This window comes from Blastocystis sp. subtype 4 (assembly GCF_000743755.1).
Source record: "Blastocystis sp. subtype 4 strain WR1 chromosome Unknown seqid_0221, whole genome shotgun sequence".
Lineage (NCBI taxonomy): Eukaryota > Bigyra > Opalinata > Blastocystidae > Blastocystis > Blastocystis sp. subtype 4.
The window spans coordinates 1-17894 of NW_014569326.1; the positions used below are offsets into that span (position 1 = coordinate 1).

The 17894-nt window shown below is 41.1% G+C and overlaps 7 protein-coding genes across 7 annotated transcripts; 4 read left to right on the plus strand and 3 right to left on the minus strand.

The window, feature by feature from the left end:
- Window positions 1–119: 119 nt before the first annotated feature.
- On the plus strand, window positions 120–340 carry JH06_3333 (NADH dehydrogenase; the record flags this gene model as incomplete). Its single annotated transcript, XM_014670840.1, has 2 exons — window positions 120–265; window positions 295–340. The coding sequence occupies 2 exons, from the start codon at window positions 120–122 to the stop codon at window positions 338–340; spliced, it is 192 nt and encodes a 63-aa protein (XP_014526326.1).
- A 435-nt stretch (window positions 341–775) lies between these two features.
- JH06_3334 (hypothetical protein) lies at window positions 776–2034 on the plus strand (the record flags this gene model as incomplete). Its single annotated transcript, XM_014670841.1, is given in 7 exon segments — window positions 776–854; window positions 870–919; window positions 950–1110; window positions 1124–1430; window positions 1462–1603; window positions 1634–1786; window positions 1817–2034. 7 exon segments carry the CDS (start codon window positions 776–778, stop codon window positions 2032–2034), a joined length of 1110 nt encoding a protein of 369 aa, XP_014526327.1.
- Window positions 2035–4642: 2608 nt separating this feature from the next.
- JH06_3335 (methylmalonyl- mutase) lies at window positions 4643–6899 on the plus strand (the record flags this gene model as incomplete). Its single annotated transcript, XM_014670842.1, has 2 exons — window positions 4643–4757; window positions 4789–6899. 2 exons carry the CDS (start codon window positions 4643–4645, stop codon window positions 6897–6899), a joined length of 2226 nt encoding a protein of 741 aa, XP_014526328.1.
- A 52-nt stretch (window positions 6900–6951) lies between these two features.
- On the minus strand, window positions 6952–8592 carry JH06_3336 (heat shock protein cytosolic; the record flags this gene model as incomplete). Its single annotated transcript, XM_014670843.1, has 1 exon — window positions 6952–8592. One exon carries the CDS (start codon window positions 8590–8592, stop codon window positions 6952–6954), a length of 1641 nt encoding a protein of 546 aa, XP_014526329.1.
- A 392-nt stretch (window positions 8593–8984) lies between these two features.
- On the plus strand, window positions 8985–10816 carry JH06_3337 (leucine-rich cysteine-containing protein; the record flags this gene model as incomplete). Its single annotated transcript, XM_014670844.1, has 4 exons — window positions 8985–9080; window positions 9111–9312; window positions 9342–9812; window positions 9843–10816. The coding sequence occupies 4 exons, from the start codon at window positions 8985–8987 to the stop codon at window positions 10814–10816; spliced, it is 1743 nt and encodes a 580-aa protein (XP_014526330.1).
- Window positions 10817–12481: 1665 nt separating this feature from the next.
- On the minus strand, window positions 12482–14901 carry JH06_3338 (hypothetical protein; the record flags this gene model as incomplete). Its single annotated transcript, XM_014670845.1, has 10 exons — window positions 12482–12602; window positions 12634–12947; window positions 12976–13293; window positions 13323–13350; window positions 13381–13775; window positions 13806–13859; window positions 13889–14219; window positions 14251–14570; window positions 14601–14747; window positions 14779–14901. The coding sequence occupies 10 exons, from the start codon at window positions 14899–14901 to the stop codon at window positions 12482–12484; spliced, it is 2151 nt and encodes a 716-aa protein (XP_014526331.1).
- Window positions 14902–15005: 104 nt separating this feature from the next.
- JH06_3339 (hypothetical protein) lies at window positions 15006–17666 on the minus strand (the record flags this gene model as incomplete). The annotated part of the gene is made up of 7 exons (XM_014670846.1): window positions 15006–15148; window positions 15179–15268; window positions 15297–15335; window positions 15366–15464; window positions 15495–15584; window positions 15614–15703; window positions 15734–17666. 7 exons carry the CDS (start codon window positions 17664–17666, stop codon window positions 15006–15008), a joined length of 2484 nt encoding a protein of 827 aa, XP_014526332.1.
- Between the last annotated feature and the right edge of the window lie 228 nt (window positions 17667–17894).

Sequence of the window (17894 nt, forward strand, 5' to 3'; positions counted from 1 at the left end):
CTAGACTTCATCTCTCATTCTTGTTTCTTTAGAAATGTCATCTCAATCAAATCAACAGGGTATCATTATGCTGCTTGAAAACCATTGTTGTAGGGAGACCACAAGCAACTGAGGAGGAAATGAAGGAAGCTCGCATCCCAATTGCCTGGAGAGATTCATGCGCTGCCATTTTGATTGATTTAAATGAGTGTCGGAACAAGCATTATCATCTTCCCAACAAATGCACAGAATTGAAGCACGCCTATGAGAAGTGTCAGTACGAGGAGTAAGAATTTTGTTTCGATGTAATTGTAGTTATGAAAGACGGAAGAAGGAATATGAAGCTCAGAATTCTCAGTAGTATTAAATTCGATTGTTAAAATTGCTTTGTTTTAACTCTGGAATATATTACTTTCCATCTATATCTCATTTAGCTACTTATGTTGATAGAATTCATTTAGTCTTGAAAAAACAATTTACAAGAATACACTCAACTCCAAAAACAAAAGAACTCCGAAGCGGGGAATCGAACCCCGGTCGTCCGCGTGACAGGCGGAAATACTTAACCACTATACTACTTCGGATCTGTGATAGATCCATCTTTGCATTCCTTAAGGCTTTGATTAAGTAGTCAGTATTGAATATTTGGTATTCTGTCTATCGTTTTAGATAGACTGAAAGTGGAAAAAAGAAAATACCTCGACCTCGAAAACATCCTACATTGATGGTCAACAGGAGGAGGAGAAGAAGAGTCCTTCCTGCTATTATTTGCGCTGGCTGTCTTATTGTATGCTTCATGATTGGCGGATTGGCTTTCTTTATGTTCAATCTGTCTTTAGTGAATGTAACATCCCACTTCCGAGATGAAACACCGAGTAGAATCGGTCTAGTAACGGAAAAGCGTACTTTAACTATCTTTACCACTGTGATGAAAGCCGATGTGAAGCATCGTGGTTCATTTGAATTGTAGGATGATCCGTTACGACATCTTGCTCAAGAGAATTGTCTTTCATTATTATCGGAACTTCCATCAGCTTATGTCATTGTGTTCACAGATGACAAAGAGTGGATTCGCATTGCAAAACATTATGGACTTTATGCGGTCGCTAAGATTGAGTTCATGCTGTTGCGGTTTGTTATGTAGATCGAACGAGTTTGGAACTCCATATTTGAAGGCTATGTATCAGTTTGCAATGGACCACTTTGAATCCGATTTCTATGGTTACGTAAATGCGGACATTCTTCTCGATTCAACGATTATTTCGTCTCTCCAACAAATTCAAAAGGAGATTGAGGCGGGTACTATTGAGAATCGTGTATATGCAGTTGGTCAGAGGACAAACGTTCAACAGGAACCTGAGGATAAGTATGAGAAAGGGGGTTCTGAATCAGCTGAAGCGTTTGTTCTCAGAATGCTTCTGAAAGGGCATCGCTATTGGGATTCTGCAGTAGTAAGTGTAGATCGACTTTCTAATATCAAAGGATTATCACATCGTAACGAAAACTACATTTGATTGGATGTCTATTCCCGATTTCATAATCGGTCGTTCTGGATATGACTTGTATTTTGTTCAAGAAGGATACTTGGATAAATCAATTTCATTGATTGATATGACGAATACAGGTAACAGAGGAAGAATGAATTTATGGATAGTCCATTGTGCTCATATGTTAAGCAAAGATGGAAACAGATCAGGACTGAAACGAGAGACTCCAGATCGGGATTGGAATCAAGGAATCTTACATTCGATTCCTGGAGGTTGTTGCCAATACAAATCATTTAGTAAGCTTGCAGATCTTCATACAGGTAAAGAAAAGGATAAGAAATAAATGATAGTTGAATTAATGGATTCAATTTGTGTAGCAAAACACGGATTTGAAGGATACTATGATGATTCTTATTATGATACAGAACGATATTTTATAAAGAATTCGTTACAAGGAATCATTGCTGAGAATTGTTTTCTGGTGAGTGAAAATGATGTATTAGGAGTTTTGTTTCCATTTTGTAAACAGCTCACTGTTATCATTTTAAACAGAGATAGTTGTGAGTAGGACATGAGTAAACATGTCAACTAGACGTACATTGAAACGGCTACGAGGCTGTGGAGAAGATATTCAGTTAGGATGCAATTACCAGCAAATGAAGCCTCGTGATGTAGTGTTATCCATGTTCCAGAAGATCGATTCCAAGTTTGATTTAATAGTAGTTCAATCGGATAAACCATTGGTGATGATCAGATGGGTAGGAGAGAGGAGGGAAAGTGATTGATAGATTGAACACAAGTTATCAGTCAATGGAGTTTTGATCATGCGACGATGGCTTGATCCAGTTGAACGAAGAGAGATCCAAAAGGCACTTTCGAAGACATTTGAGTTAATTGGAACATATCCTACTTTTCATTATCGATCGTTTCCTTCACATGTACGGTTGAAGCACCTCCTGAATTTGATAAAACTCATGATGAACACTTTGGAATGGCAGGATTTCGAAAGATTAGGGACTAATACTGTTTGTCAACAAACAATGCAATCTCGCTTATTCACACTTTTCTGATGACTGCAGCAAGTAGAGAAGAATTCTACATATCAATATATTCCTTATTTCATACGAAGAAGAGTAATAACAGAACCAAACATGGACACGCATAAAAGAACTTTATCTTTTAGAGTCCATGAAACTGTTTTGGATAGCAACATTTCTGGCTCAAAAGAATACCGGAAGTAGATTCCAGGAAGAGCTCTCCGATCTGGTGTATTAACAAGGTTCTGTCTGGAATATTTCGAGACAGAGTAACCATAAGATTCTCCTCCATCAATCGAATATACCTTTAAGAAGTAGGTATAATGACTCTCTAGTCTTCAACATGAAAAATGAACCAAACGAGATGTATCATCCTTCACATTACGTAATGGTTGGAGAGTAAAATCACTAGAATTGCCAAAACAGAATTCTCTTATTATATGACTAAATGAACCTGAAAGACTGTTTAGAGATAGAATATGTTTGTGCTACACATAAACACAGAAGAAGAAAGACAACCACTCCCTGTTGCGTATATTGTCGATCATCTAACGTTATGTGGAAATCACCTTCACCCTATAGATAAGTTTGAGACTAAAGAAATACACCTAAGAGCTGTGCTGTTCCGATAAATCGACACCCTTCTGGAGATGTGTGGCTTGTTATCTTCAGTTGAAAGCAAAAAAAGCATATACATCTGTTTGAGTGGGAGGCATGGATTTATTTGCATCCCAATGAAAAGACAATTCTTGATAAGAAGAGGAATAAAAATCGTACCATCACATTTACGGTCTAGTACCTCAACATCAATACTTAGAGGTATTGATAAGTTGAGAGTATGTTGCAGATCGATTTCATATCCCCTTGAGGACGTAGTATATATATTCAAAGAAACAATCATCATAATGATTCCACTCAATAGTCCAATGCAAGACACTATCGATCATAACAAGTCAAAATAACATACAAATCCCTCCTTTCGTTGTCCGATTAAACAGACCATTCATAGGTTTATCAAAAATATCAAACTTCTTCATATTTGTGGAGAAATCGATGTTAATGAGAACTGAAGAATATATTAATATTTCAGGAATTCCAGAATTTGTATTGCCTTCATTTCTTTCTGAGAAGTCGGAAAGAAGTATCTACTCTATTACAAACGATAGAAGTCATTTCAACTAGTTTCGTAGGTGTATTTGAGAAGTGGACGTTTCATCGGAAGGCAGCCAATCAAATCGCGGCGGTTTTCATTTCTCTCACCTCTCGCTATCGATTTTTTGAACGATGTTCAATTACCCTGTCTGGTTTGTGGATGCATTTGCTGCCTGAATCAGACTCTGTCAATCGGTTTATAGTTATTTGAATGGTGTATTTGCGTCACTGATTCTTTCGTTGATTTATCATGATCTACGAACAAAGTGTGTCTAGAGAATTGCTGTATCACGATGATGAGTTGATAAACAAGCATCACTTGTATCTACAACGGTTCTTTAGTCTACCACTCGATTTCATCTTATACGAGTCTTTTGAGTCTTTCAAGAGATTTGGATGCGAAAAATAAGATGGTTTCTCCTTTCCCCTTGGTACTCCTTCTTTGAATTGCTCTATGCCTGTTTAAGGTTTTCGTAGCTACTGAACCCTGAATTTGGTAACCATAAGGGATTCGTTCATTTCGGGATGAGGTCTCTAGTACTGAATATGAAATAACTGGTACAAGCGATCTATTTGCTTCATTCTGCTGTTTTCTCTTCTATTAACTCATTTGTTCTGTAAGTTGTGTTCAAACTTGATATTATGGCGGTTACATATCTATCTCTTGAACTGTATTTTGAAAGTAGTTTGGGTGTCATCTTGCAGTTATTTGACTCATTCGTTTTCATTGTTTTGCAAACGCTTGTACTCAGCAAAATGCACATAATAGTCAAAGTATTAGATCGTTCATCGTCTGAAAAACGTCAAACAAAATAGAGAACCAAGAGGCGAGTGGGAACAAAGAAGCGCATAGATTAGAAATATCCCCGTTATTGGAGAAGGATGATCGTTTCTCCAATTTCATGCCACTCACATATTTTTTGCCTTCCTAGGTGCAGTTCGTCGGTTTTTACTCCTTTGAGTTAGTTTTAGACTACACGCAAGAAAATGCTCGCTGTCTCTAGACAACTGACAAGTACTTCTGTCCGTGCTTTCGCCACTTGCGCATACCCTGAAGCTTGGGTCAAGCTGGCTACAAAGGAGTTGAAGGGAGAAAGTCCCAGTAAGACATGTTTCTGTAATTGACATGCTAGGTACTCTGGAGTTCAAGACCCCCGAAGGTATTAAGATGAAGCCTTTGTTCCAGAAGGGAGATCTGGCTGATGTTCAGACTGAGGATGCTTCTGCCATCTTCCCTTTCACTCGTGGTCCTTATGCTACCATGTACACGAAGAAGCCCTGGACCATTCGTCAGTATGCTGGTTTCTCTACTGCTGAGGCTTCCAATGCCTTCTACCGTAAGAATCTTGCTGCCGGTCAGCAGGGTCTGTCTGTTGCCTTCGATCTTGCTACTCACCGTGGATATGATTCGGATCATCCTCGTGTGACTGGAGATGTCGGTATGGCTGGAGTCGCTATCGATTCCGTTGAGGATATGAAGGTCCTGTTCAACGGTATTCCTCTGGACAAGATGTCTGTCTCCATGACCATGAACGGAGCTGTGCTTCCTGTAATGGGTTTCTACGTTATTGCTGCTGAGGAACAGGGTGTGAAGCAGGAGCTTCTCCGTGGTACTATTCAGAACGATATTCTGAAGGAGTTCATGGTGCGTAACACCTTCATCTATCCTCCTCATGAGTCTCTGCGTGTGATTCAGGATATTATGGGATACACTTCTGTGCACATGCCTAAGTTCAACTCTATTTCTATTTCTGGTTACCATATGCAGGAGGCTGGAGCTGATGCTATGTTGGAGATGGCCTTCACCATTGCCGATGGTATTGAGTACGTGCGTACTGCTGAGGCTGCTGGAGTGTCTGTTGATAAGGTCGCTCCTCGTCTGTCTTTCTTCTTCGGTATGGGAATGAACTTCTACATGGAGGTTGCCAAGCTGCGTGCTGCTCGTCAGCTGTGGGCTAAGCGCATCCAGAAGCACTTCAAGCCTCAGAACCAGAAGTCCCTGCTTCTGCGTACTCACTGTCAGACCTCTGGATACTCTCTGACTGAGCAGGATCCTTACAACAATGTCATTCGTACCACCATTGAGGCTATGGCTGCTGTCATGGGAGGAACTCAGTCTCTTCACACCAACGCTCTGGATGAGGCTCTGGGTCTGCCCACTGAGTTCTCTGCTCGTATTGCTCGTAACACTCAGTTGATCATCCAGGAGGAGACTGGTATTTGCAAGACCGTGGATCCTTGGGGCGGTAGCTATGTGATTGAGTACTTGACCAACGAGTTGGTGAAGGGAGCTGATCAGATTATCGATGAGGTCGAGTCTCTGGGTGGAATGACCAAGGCTATTGCCTCTGGTATGCCTAAGCTGCGTATTGAGGAGTCCGCTGCTCGTAAGCAGGCTCGTATTGATTCTGGCAAGGAGACTATTGTTGGAGTCAACAAGTACAAGCTGCAGAACGATGATTCTCAGGTCGAGGTCCGTTCTGTCGATAACACCGAAGTGCGCAACTCTCAGATCCGCCGTCTGAAGGATCTGAAGGCTAAGCGTGATCCTGAGGCTGTGCGTCGTGCTCTGGAGGCTCTTGAGTACTCTAGCAAGCTGACTGAGCCTACTGGTAAGGGTACTGATCCTAACAACTTGATGAACCTGTCCATCAACGCTGCTCGTGCTCGTTGCACTCTGGGTGAGATCAGCGATGCTCTGGAGCATCATTGGGGCCGTTACACTCCTCAGCAGGAGATGGTCCACGGAGCCTACCAGGAGGAGTTCACCGACGATTCCAAGAGCACTGAGTTCCAGGATGTGGTCGAGCGTGTGAAGAAGTTCGAGCAGACGACTGGACGTCGTCCTCGTGTGTACATTGCCAAGATGGGTCAGGATGGACATGACCGTGGTGCTAAGGTTGTGGCTACTGGAATGGCTGATATGGGATTCGATGTCGATGTTGGTCCTCTGTTCCAGACCCCTGCTGAGGCTGCTCGTGCTGCCGTCGATGCTGATGTGCACGCCGTTGGTTGCTCTTCTCTTGCTGCCGGACACAAGACTCTGATTCCCGAACTCATTGAGTGCCTGAAGAAGGAGGGACGTGAGGATATCCTCGTGTTCGCCGGAGGTGTTATTCCTCCTAAGGATTATGACTACTTGTATCAGAAGGGTGTGGTGGCTGTTTATGGACCTGGTACTCGTATTCCTACCAGCGCAAACGGTATTCTTGATATTCTTGAGAAGAAGAACGTCAAGCTGTAAGGTGTTTATCATGAAGAAACGTAAATTGTTGATCTGTTTGTAACAAACACATTCACTTCCTGTAGGCATGAAGATTCTTGCGGAGGAGTTGCTCATGACTCCGACAGCTTGCACAATCTGCATCCATATTATTCTTCATCCAATTGTGTGTATTCTCCAGAAGTTCATACTTTTGACGAATCCATTCCTGAGGCATATCATTGGTGAGTCTGTATAGAGTTCCATATCCTTCTTCCATCACACACTCCAGAACATTCATTGCCTGGTGTCGTCGAACCATTTCCTCATCTACTTGCCGCGACTCCTGGGCTTCTATAATACGATTTTGAATCTCCTCTTGCGATAGCAACAGTGGTGATAGAGGGTTGTCACGGTCCAAGGAGATTTCAACAGTTTCTCGTCGTTGTCCTGGCATCACATCCACAGTGACATGTAGTGAATGACTGCACGAAAGCGTCATTGTGATAAGAACGGAGAGCGAATCAGCTTTGCACAGAGGCATATCATTGACCACCATCGAGCCCACAATAACATTGTCCCGAGTTAAGAGACGCTCACCCATAGCTATTCGAAACTCAATTGTACGTTGGTAATCTGTGGGGATTGTATATTCAAAAGTGCTTGTGATTGGAAGAGATGACCCGCGGGGAATCATGACATCCATCAATCCACCATGTGTCTCCACTCCCAAACTCAATACCGACGTTTGAGGCATGGATTTGATCCGCTGATACTTCTCAACAGCAGCCATAATAGCGGCTCCTACAGCCACCGCCTCGTCTGGATTCACACTGTTGCACACCTTTTCTGCAGAGAAGTAGTCCGCCAAAATCTGTTGAATTCGCGGGATTCGTGTCGATCCACCAACCAGGATCACTTCATCAACATCATCTCGAGTCATTCCTGCTCTATGAAGGGTTTCTTTTACAACATCGAGTGTTCGTTGGAAGAGTTCTTTATTCAGCTTCTCAAAAAGAAAACGAGAAACTGAGTAGGTAAAATCATCGTTTTCAAACTCAATTAGAGACGAAGAAGTGGAAGAGAGAAATAGTTTACAGGATTCCACTGCTTTCCGCATGCGTGATCGCCATGCATTGTTTGTGGATATATCCACTCCTTTCTGTTTTTTGTATTGTTCAAAGAGGAACTTCATCAATTCATGATTGAAGTCTTCACCTCCGAGATGGTTGTTGCCAACACTTGATATTACGTGAACACGTTGCTTTCCAACTTCGAGTAATGATACATCCAATGTACCTCCTCCCAAGTCGTAAATGAGAATGTGTTTTGTTTCCGTATCCTGTTCAAAATTGTAAGCAAAAGCAGCAGCTGACGGCTCGTCTAGCAAACGAAGCACATTGAGTTTGGCAAGCTTTCCTGCTTCCAGTGTTGCCTGACGTTGTTCTTCATTGAAATAGGCAGGAACAGTGATGACTGCATCTCGAATCTTCCTTCCACTAAAACTTTCGGCTTGAACTCGCAGGTAATCCAGAATCATACCGCTTATTTCTTGAGGAGTAAATTGGGTCTTTCCAGAAGAGGACTGATTAACTTCAATCACTGGATGGTCATTTTCGTCACTTACTACAGTATAGGGAAAGGAACGAATATCTTCTTGAATTTCGGGATCGGAGACTCTATTACCAATTAATCGTTTACAGTCGTAAATCGTATTCCGGAAATTCTGTTCCATCTTCTTTGCGGCTCCAAAACCAACCAGTGTTTCATTCGGAAAGAACGATACAACTGATGGAGTTGTTCGTAATCCCATTTCATTCGGAACAATCGCGATTTGACCGTTCTTCCAAACAGCAACACATGAGTTCGTAGTTCCTAAATCAATTCCCATTACATTATATTCATCGTCTTCCATGGTAATCCGATTTACTGTTTTGATTTTTGAGGCAGTTGCGCCAGCCCCATTTCCTTCCTTTTTGATTCTATTCATAATGGACGATAGAGTCGAGGATAATGATCCCCCTCGAGTTTGCATAAAGGATAGACACTTCGCTATCCCCAGCCTTCGTTCTTTTCAAGTATTCATCTTCGTCTCCTCTGTGTATCATTAAAACGTTACGAAATCGAATGGACTCCTTTATTGATTGTATTAGCTGTTGCGAACCTACTACCCTTCAAGAGCTTCTTCAGCAGACTACAGATCAGAAGATCCAAACCCTTGGAGTGAGGACTCTACTTCTGTTTTATGTGTAGACTCTGACTACAATTGCTTTGAAGTCATTTTCGAATAAGGCTGTGTGGGGATTGAAGCGCTGCTGGAACTGTCGTGATATCCGACTTGTGGGACTGATAGAGTCGGACTTCTACAGCTTCATTTGTAGTCTGCCTTCGGTTACCGAAGCTTGGACACTCCAGCATGGGTCCGAGTGTTCTATCACCTCTCTTTCTATGGACAGTAGGTGAATCCCTGTTGCTCTTACGTAGATTGTGTTATTTGTCCGGAGGCCTACGAAGCGTTGTTTCATTGTTTCAGCACACCTTGTCTTACTGGACTGAAACACCTCACAATTAAGCCCATGGATGAAGATAAGGGTTCTCGAATGAATGAGAAGAACTGGCGTTGCATCTGTGACCGCCTTAAGATGGGTTCGTGTCCATCATTGGAGTCGATCTGTCTTCCTGGTAATTGTATTGGAACTGCAGGAGTTGAAGCCCTCATGGAAGTGTATCATGATGGCCACATCAAACGTTGTACAGAGCTGGATCTAACTGGCAATTACATAGGAGACAAAGGAGCCATTGCTCTAGCTAGTCTATTTGATATCCCGAATATGTGTACTGATATGACTACACTCAAATTGGGTAACAACAAGATTCGTTCTAAAGGATGGGACACTTTCTTAACTCATTTTGCTGCTGTGACTCACTCATCACTTCAGACACTGGACATCTCTTGTAATAGTAATCAAGGAACATAACTTCTAGACAATTCACCCAATGTTGAAAACATGCAAACTCTTTGGCATACTCTAGAAACAGGTGTTTGTCCTCAGCTTCATTCACTGAATGTCTCTGGTATCACATTCAAGCCTCAGTCCGCAATCTCTATGGCTACTACAATTCGAGCGAATGCCTTTAAGTATCTAGAAGAGCTTAAGATGGATGACTGTTCTCTGTCAACCGAATGTGTAGAACACATTTGCAGAGCTATCTCAGACTCTCCATTACAATTACTCCATCATCTCTCTCTAGCAAAGAATCGTCTGAATCAACGTTCTCTTCAAATCTTATGTAATATCCTTCAGAAGGATACTCTTCCTTCTCTAGTCTATTTGGATTTGAGTTGTAATAAGATCTCTGATGAGGGTATTCAAGAGTTGAACAATCGATACAAAGATGACGTGTTGACACAAGTGGAAACACTGGATCTGAGTGATAACTGTATTAGCAATGAAGGAGCCTTTGTGATATTTGACAATATTCGCCATCATCAGTGGAAATCACTTCATGATTTGAATTTACAACGTAACAAGTTTACTGCTGTTACTGGAGTTCAGCTACGTTCTCTACTGGAAATGGATAATGAATTGGATACGATTCATTTAACTGATCTGACCAAGCGTCGGGCGAATGTCCCACTGTATCGTCGTGAGGACAGAATGGGTGAGACACATACTCGAATGAATCGCCCTAAGAGCCAGGAAAAGGACGAAGAACAGGCTGAAAAGCATATAACAACTGAACAACAGACTACAGAGTCGATGGGTGAGCATACCACACAGACTGAGACAAAAACTGCCGTTGAAGGTATTGCCATTCCTCCTCTTCATGAAGAATTGAAAAAGGAAGGTGAACTCTCTCCTACTGCATTCTCTGTTTCTTTCAACAAACATATTCATACAAAACACAGATTCTCAATGTACTCATTGCGAACACGTGGTACCAATCGTAACCCCTGATTTACTTGATTCAGTGCCACATCTCGTCTCACAATAGCTGTACACTTCGACACGTACACATCATTCACTTCTTCACGGACTGGTACTACAGTCTCCACCGTTCCCAATCGCTTGATCTCTGTGTGGTTATCCACAACTTGATTTGTTAAAGATCGAGGTGTTAACTGTGAAACATCTGTCACGTCCTGATGTGAACTGCGAGAATCCATACTCTGATAAATAGATGTCTTTGCTGAGTGAGTGTAATCAACTCGATCTACTAAGACACTCTCCAGGATGGTATTTTTTATCTGCCATGATTCCTCTGGATTTGTCATTCCTTCATTCATGAACATTTGTTGTTGAGAAGGTTGAGTAGCTTTTCCAGTCAAGGATCGAGTTGTACTGTTCATACTAGATGTGATTGATTTGGGAATGGTCTCAGTGAGAGGTGATTCTCGTAACTGTGGTAATTCTACAACCAGTTCAGTAGGGGCAGCAACCTCAGGAGGGTGAGTGGAGATAGTTGAAGGAAGCATGGGTGTTTTCATATTCATGGTAAACATATTAGGCTGAAGTTGGAATACATTATCCATTTTGGCATTTACATCTCGGCTCTGCGGGAAAATGGGTCGAACAGAAACAGATAACTTGCCAACCTCCTTTCGCTTCTTCCCAATAATCTACATCTCATCACCATTACTGACTCTACTGGGAGTTTGAAGCTGAAAGAGACCGTATCATAGATCTGCTTTACGGCTAATTTAGCTTCTCCTACTACTTGCTTTGTTGATTGCTGATAAGGATGAGTCACAGAAGATATTGAGAAAATGATGACAGTTTGATTTTGGAATTCAACAAGAGAAATAATTTGATGATGGTTCCATTCTGAACATCAACATGTTAATTCTGTTATACCTGGAAGTAAACCTTTTTGATCACTGGTTCGGACGTAATTATCATTACTGATATGCATTGTACAAGAATAGTACAACTTCTTGTCTAAAAACTCTTCCTTTACATGAACCTCCATATTCATTCATACAAGGAGACATGCCGAACACATATCAATTTGGAGAGCAATAGGTTTTATTTTGTTAGCTTCAACGAATTTGGAATTACTAAATACAGAGGAAGGCTTTACTAGTTGGAACATGATTTTGAGTTGGAATGAAAGGTCTGAGTACTTTGCAATTGGAGTCAAGCAAAAATACAAAGGCTCATAGTAATCACACTTACAGTAGTTATATGCCTCCACTCTCAGTTCAGCAATAACAATACTACGATAAAGATTCTAATTCTACTAATACCTCTTTTTAAAACCACGTTTCTCAAACAACTGGATCAGGACCGGTAAATCCGTTTCGTCATGACCTCCAATCTTGTAATTACGGAAGAAATAACCCTGATTAAAAACAGTCGTGTCTCCACCAGATACAGCAGGAAATATCACTTGATACTTACTGTATCGAATCTACATATTACTTAAACCTGGAAAGCATATACGGCTAAAAACACCTTCTTCTTTGGTATCTGCAGACCTTCCGTTATCGACACTAGAAGGCCAAGACACTCTTCCATTGTAAACAACCTTTTCAGAAAATAGTGTTAACAAGAAGAGATGAAGAAATTACTGACAGTACTTACAACTAAATCCTTTTGATAACAAACATGTAGTTAAAGGACTCATAGAGATGGCTCATAACACTCAACGTAATCAGAAGGATCAAGAGGGTCTCCATCGATTTCGGGATCGATACGAATTTCCTCTTCCATAGAACCCATTTCTTCACTTTCTGCATTTATTCTACACAATCACAATCGAAACACAAAACAACTCTCTCGACTTCTTCAAACGCATAAGTAGTTTTCCTCGTGATCCATAATTACACAGTCCATTCATACGACACTGTAGCCGTAACACATCATCTTTGTCTGTAACACTAGAATCTTCCGCTTCTCCATCTAATTCCTCTTCTGACATCATAAAGGTTGTCTTTAGACCTTTCAAAAAGGAAAGAGGAAGTAAGGAGGTTTGCATCCAACCATTTAACAGTTTCTCTACTCGTAACTTGATTTCCTTCTTTGTTATTGCCGATTCATAATGGTTCTTCAACCGATTTAGTGCCTCGAAGATTATTGGTAGTTCCGTCTACAATATAACTTCCATATATCAATACTTGAAGTAACGCTCGATAGGGTGTTGTTACTCCATTATCTGCATTATAAAGAAGATCGTTGACAACATAAACACGCGCAAGGATAACTGTCGCTTCACAAGGAACATCCCGCTCATTACTTCCTTCAATAGGTTGCTGATACTCTTTCAGGTATGGAACAGATCCACAAATGCTGTCTCGAAGCATACAAACAATATGTTCAGCACATGAAGAATTATCCATACAAAAAGCCATCAAACGAAGAATAGAGGGCCGTTGCGGCGTAATTGAACGTAATAATTCTCGAAACAAATCAAATCGGTCACTACTGAGTCGAGTCTAGGTAATTATCCAAATCACATTTCTACTCGAATCGAATCCAACATGATATTACTTCTATCAATTATGCATCTATTCCAACTCTACCCTTGTTCTTTGCGTCTATCCACAACAACATCGTCTTGTATCTTCATTCGTTTAACTTCAGGTTCACTCTCTCTCTCCGAATACAGTGGTGGAGGTAAGAAAAAAGGCCCTCCAACTACAAACTGAAATGGCATGAGAGAGTATTCATGAAACGATTCGTTATTCCCAAGAATAAGCACACACCAACGATAGTAGAGATTGGAAGGAGTTTGAGATTGAAGAAGAAAACTGAATGGAGAAATCAATTCAGAATGATTAGAGACATACTGAACCAAATAGGATTCGAAAGCACTCCCACGATTATGCACAAGAATTGCTGTGGATTGAATCAATTTCACTTCGTTGGAAGAGGAGGGCACTATAATACAGTGAGCAGTTTCACCTGTGGGAACATTCTATTCAATACTTATTCATCTCAATAGTACAGGAAGTATTCTTTCAAATGATTCTTTGGCCCAACCCACACGAATGTAATTTCCCTTTCATGTCATTCTCGCACTACTCATACTCCACTACGATACTTCTGAAGTTTGGACAATAATATCTCTGCACCTTTGTGCGATGCCATTGAAACAAGACCCATCGTGGACTGATCATTATGGGGTTTTATAGAAACGGAAACCACATAACCATAATAGGCACACAATTTGTATAAAGATTCTTCTGTCATAGAATGAGAGAGATTTCCGAGATATACATGCGTATTCGTGGGAGAATAGTAAGTTGTATCAATAGGATCTACATTATTTAGTGTTATGATTCGTGTATTAATTGTGGCAAGTTTTGTAGACAGTTCTTTCTTACGAGCCAATTCTTCATACATTTTATCCAGTTGACTTCTATGAGTCAGTTTGGTTACTATCCAATCACTTTTCGCCTGTCCGATGAACAGCATAGTGAATATTTGTTTTACGATTGACTTTAATTGTCTGATCCTGTTTCTCCTTCTCCTCTTCCTCATCGCTGTGACTTCCAAACAGACTCATTAGATCTGTCTGCGGTGTTTTCTTTGATTGATTCTGTACTGGTGTTGAAACGGGGACAAACTTTGAAAAGTTAAGTTTAAATCCAATTGGAGGTGTTACTGACTCCTTCGGAACTTCGGGTTTCACATTCACCTTTTCTTCTTGTTTTGTATCTCCGATAATGTACACTTCTGGATCTTTCGTCTGAGCACTTTCTGCCATACCCTAATAATTATGCTACTATCTCATCCCCACCTTTTCATTCAGCATACCTCCACGGACAAAAATGGGAGCATCTGAGGGAGTAGACTGATTCTCTTCAAAGGATTTGACAAACTCTGAATAGACTGCAGCTCTTTCCTCTTCTTCTGCTTTTTGTTTTGCAATTCTCTCTTCTTTTTCCTATCTATCATGAATCATTCCGATATCTGACCTTCTCTACTTTGGACTTTTGATATCCTCCATAAATGAATTTTGTCATCTTCTCCTCCGTCATAGTCAGAAGAGAATTCTGTTGGATTTGTGATAACCCATTCTTGCCATCTTGACTACTCATCTTGACCACCTAGGAATAAATTATTCGAATTAATCTAGACAATCTCAGATCAACAGTTTTACAAATGACAAACTCTTTTCTTTTGGAATGTGCTAACAAACATATCACAATTTCTGCTTAAAGTCATCCAATACATCTTCACTAATTCCATTTCCATCTAGATTCACGACATGAAGATTTGTTACACGAGGTGTGGCTTCAATAACCTTCTCCAGGGCCGAAATACACGAAGCATCCAGTTCATTTTCTATCCATAATTCTTTCTCACTGTCTCTACTAGAAACATCGAGCTCCCATAATTGAGGATACTTCTTATCTCGCATCAAATTCACCAAAAACACGAATCCCTTAGTCTTAATGCGATTATCTATATCACATTCATATCTCGTCCCTACTTCCTAATAACAGCTTCTGCAGGAGATTCTTGTTAGGGACTATTGGTCAATCACCGGCTACACTCTTACGTTCCTCACCTCTTCGTTTTTGGAAAGTTGATAATGCTTGACCACGATCTGCGATGGATTGGAATAGAGCAGTACATCCTCGTAATGAAATTGTATTGTCTTTGAGTCACACAAGATCAGGACACATACTGGATAAATCAAGACAACGTAAATCCGGGAATCCTCCCATTTCAAATACTGTAGCAAGCACGGCAGCATCATCGTTATCCAGATTACAATCTACAATCGATGGATTTCCAAATAACTACTGTTCATTCGCAATGTAACGATTCCTTCCGAACTCTCTGGAGTTACAGCCATTTCTTGAGCATACTCCATAGCAGCATCGCGAGTAGCAACTACATATCAGTCCTCTATTCTTTCTCTACATTCCAGTACCTTTCCAGGGACTTCTTCACAGACAGGAATAGGTTTAGGCGTCTGCGAAACAGAACGAGAAGCTGTCTCCAGTTTCTTCTTCAAAACAGTTGTCTCTTGTGTGAGTGTTGCAATTCGTTCACGAAGTGATGAGCTTTCTGCCTCCATAATGGCTATCTGTTTTGCTTGCTCTGTAGCCTTCTTTACCTGTTCTAATAATTCATCATTATCCTCCTCTAGATCCTTAACATCAGCACGCAAACGATCCCGAGCCTCGACAAGGTCACGGTTATCCTTCTTCAACTTGGTAGTGAGATCCTTCTCATCATCCAATGCATCCTCAGCATCATCTAACGCATCTTGCTTCTCCTTTAATTGACGATCCTTTTCTGCTAAGAGACGTTTCAACTCTGTAACTGTAACAGCTGTTGACGATACATCCTGACTCTTTTCTTCCTGTACCTGAGCCAAGCGTAACCTTGTTTGTTCAATCTCTGTTTTCAATGCAGCAATCGAAGTATCCTTGACTTCAACCAGTTTCTCTTGCTTATCCAAATCAGCTTCCAGTTTCATGACCTGTTTATGTAATTCCTCAATATCTCGCGATTTCTTATTCAACTGTTCTTCCAGAGACTCTTTCTCTTGCATTAATGCTGCCTGAGCCTCATCATCCTCCTTCATTCGCTGTGTGTACTGCTGACGAAGTGTATCCAGTTGCCTCTCCAACTCCTCCACAGACTTTCCGGTATCATTGGATGTAGGAGGAGCTGCTGCTGGGGTCAGTCCTTGTAATACCATCATATCACGACGTACTGTCTGAACTTCACGTTCTCGTTCACGCACTTTCTGTTGCAATGAGTGATTCTCATAATTGCTAGTCTCCAACTGTTCTTGCAATGCCTCGTTATTATGTTGCAGTGCCTTCACCTGATCTTCTAACTCATCGATTCTGGAGTCTTGATTCATTAGAGCTTCGCGATGCTGATCCTCACGACGAACGAGGATCCCTGTTTCGTCATTCACCATCATTAACTGTTTCTTCACCAACAGCACTGGTGACACACAACGTACTAAGGCAGGTGCCTCTGACTGACCGTATGATGTGGCTAGAACACTAAGAGAATTTACACACAAAGTTAATGCTGCATGAATATCCTCTGGAGTCAGGAGATTGGTAATCACTCCCTTGCTCTCCAGAGTCTCACCTTCTGCGTTTACATCCTTCTCATCGTCATCATACAGACCAGGAATAACACTTCGTTGCTCACTGATTCGAGCAATCTCCATTCTTAACTCGTTCAGGAGCACTGTTAGGGACTCATTGTGGCGCTGAAGCGATTCTACATCATTCTTAAGACGGTGATTCTCCTCCTGCACCTCTCTGGCGTTTGCAGGACCTTGATCTTCGTTTTTCACCTCCGCATATTCTCTCATCATCATAGCCATATCCGACCGATTCTGTTCTAATTCACGATAGATTCGCTTTAACTCGTTGGTCTTAATTAACAACTCATTCTTCATAGTAGTGATTTGCTTTCGTAGATCATTTGCCTCGAACAACGTGCTGTTGTACTCATCGCGCACCATTTCATACTGAGCTGACACATTCTCAAACTGGGTTTTCAATGTACGGATATCTTTGCGCAAGAGGAGGTTGTCATTTCGGAGTGATTTATCACCGACCATACTTAGATGCTGATCCTCCAAATCGTCAAGATCCTCTTTCAGAACCTGAATTTGGTTCTTCAACTCTACTGACTCTTCAACCATATGCATAAGATCAGAACGAGATGCATCCAAATCCTCCTCATGCTTTTTCTTTTCAGTTTCATAATCCTTCTTTACCTTACACAATTCATCATTTAGAAATTGTATTTGGCTTAGAAGCAACTTATTCTTGTTAATTACCGCATCTACGTCAATATTCTGAGTTTCCTTTCCCATTTTCAGGATCTCTCAATCACGTAGAAGGATTCTAGACTATCAAGTGAAGCGAATACTGGACAAGAAGATCATCGCCATATTACCTAAATAACCGTTCATAGCGTCGATTCTTTTCACTATTCAAGAGTCATTCCCTGATCTGTATTGTCTTTTTGCTTTATTGGGAGTAGTACTAACTAGTTGTATAGGAATTTTGATTCCTCCTTGAAATGACTGTCTCTGCTATCT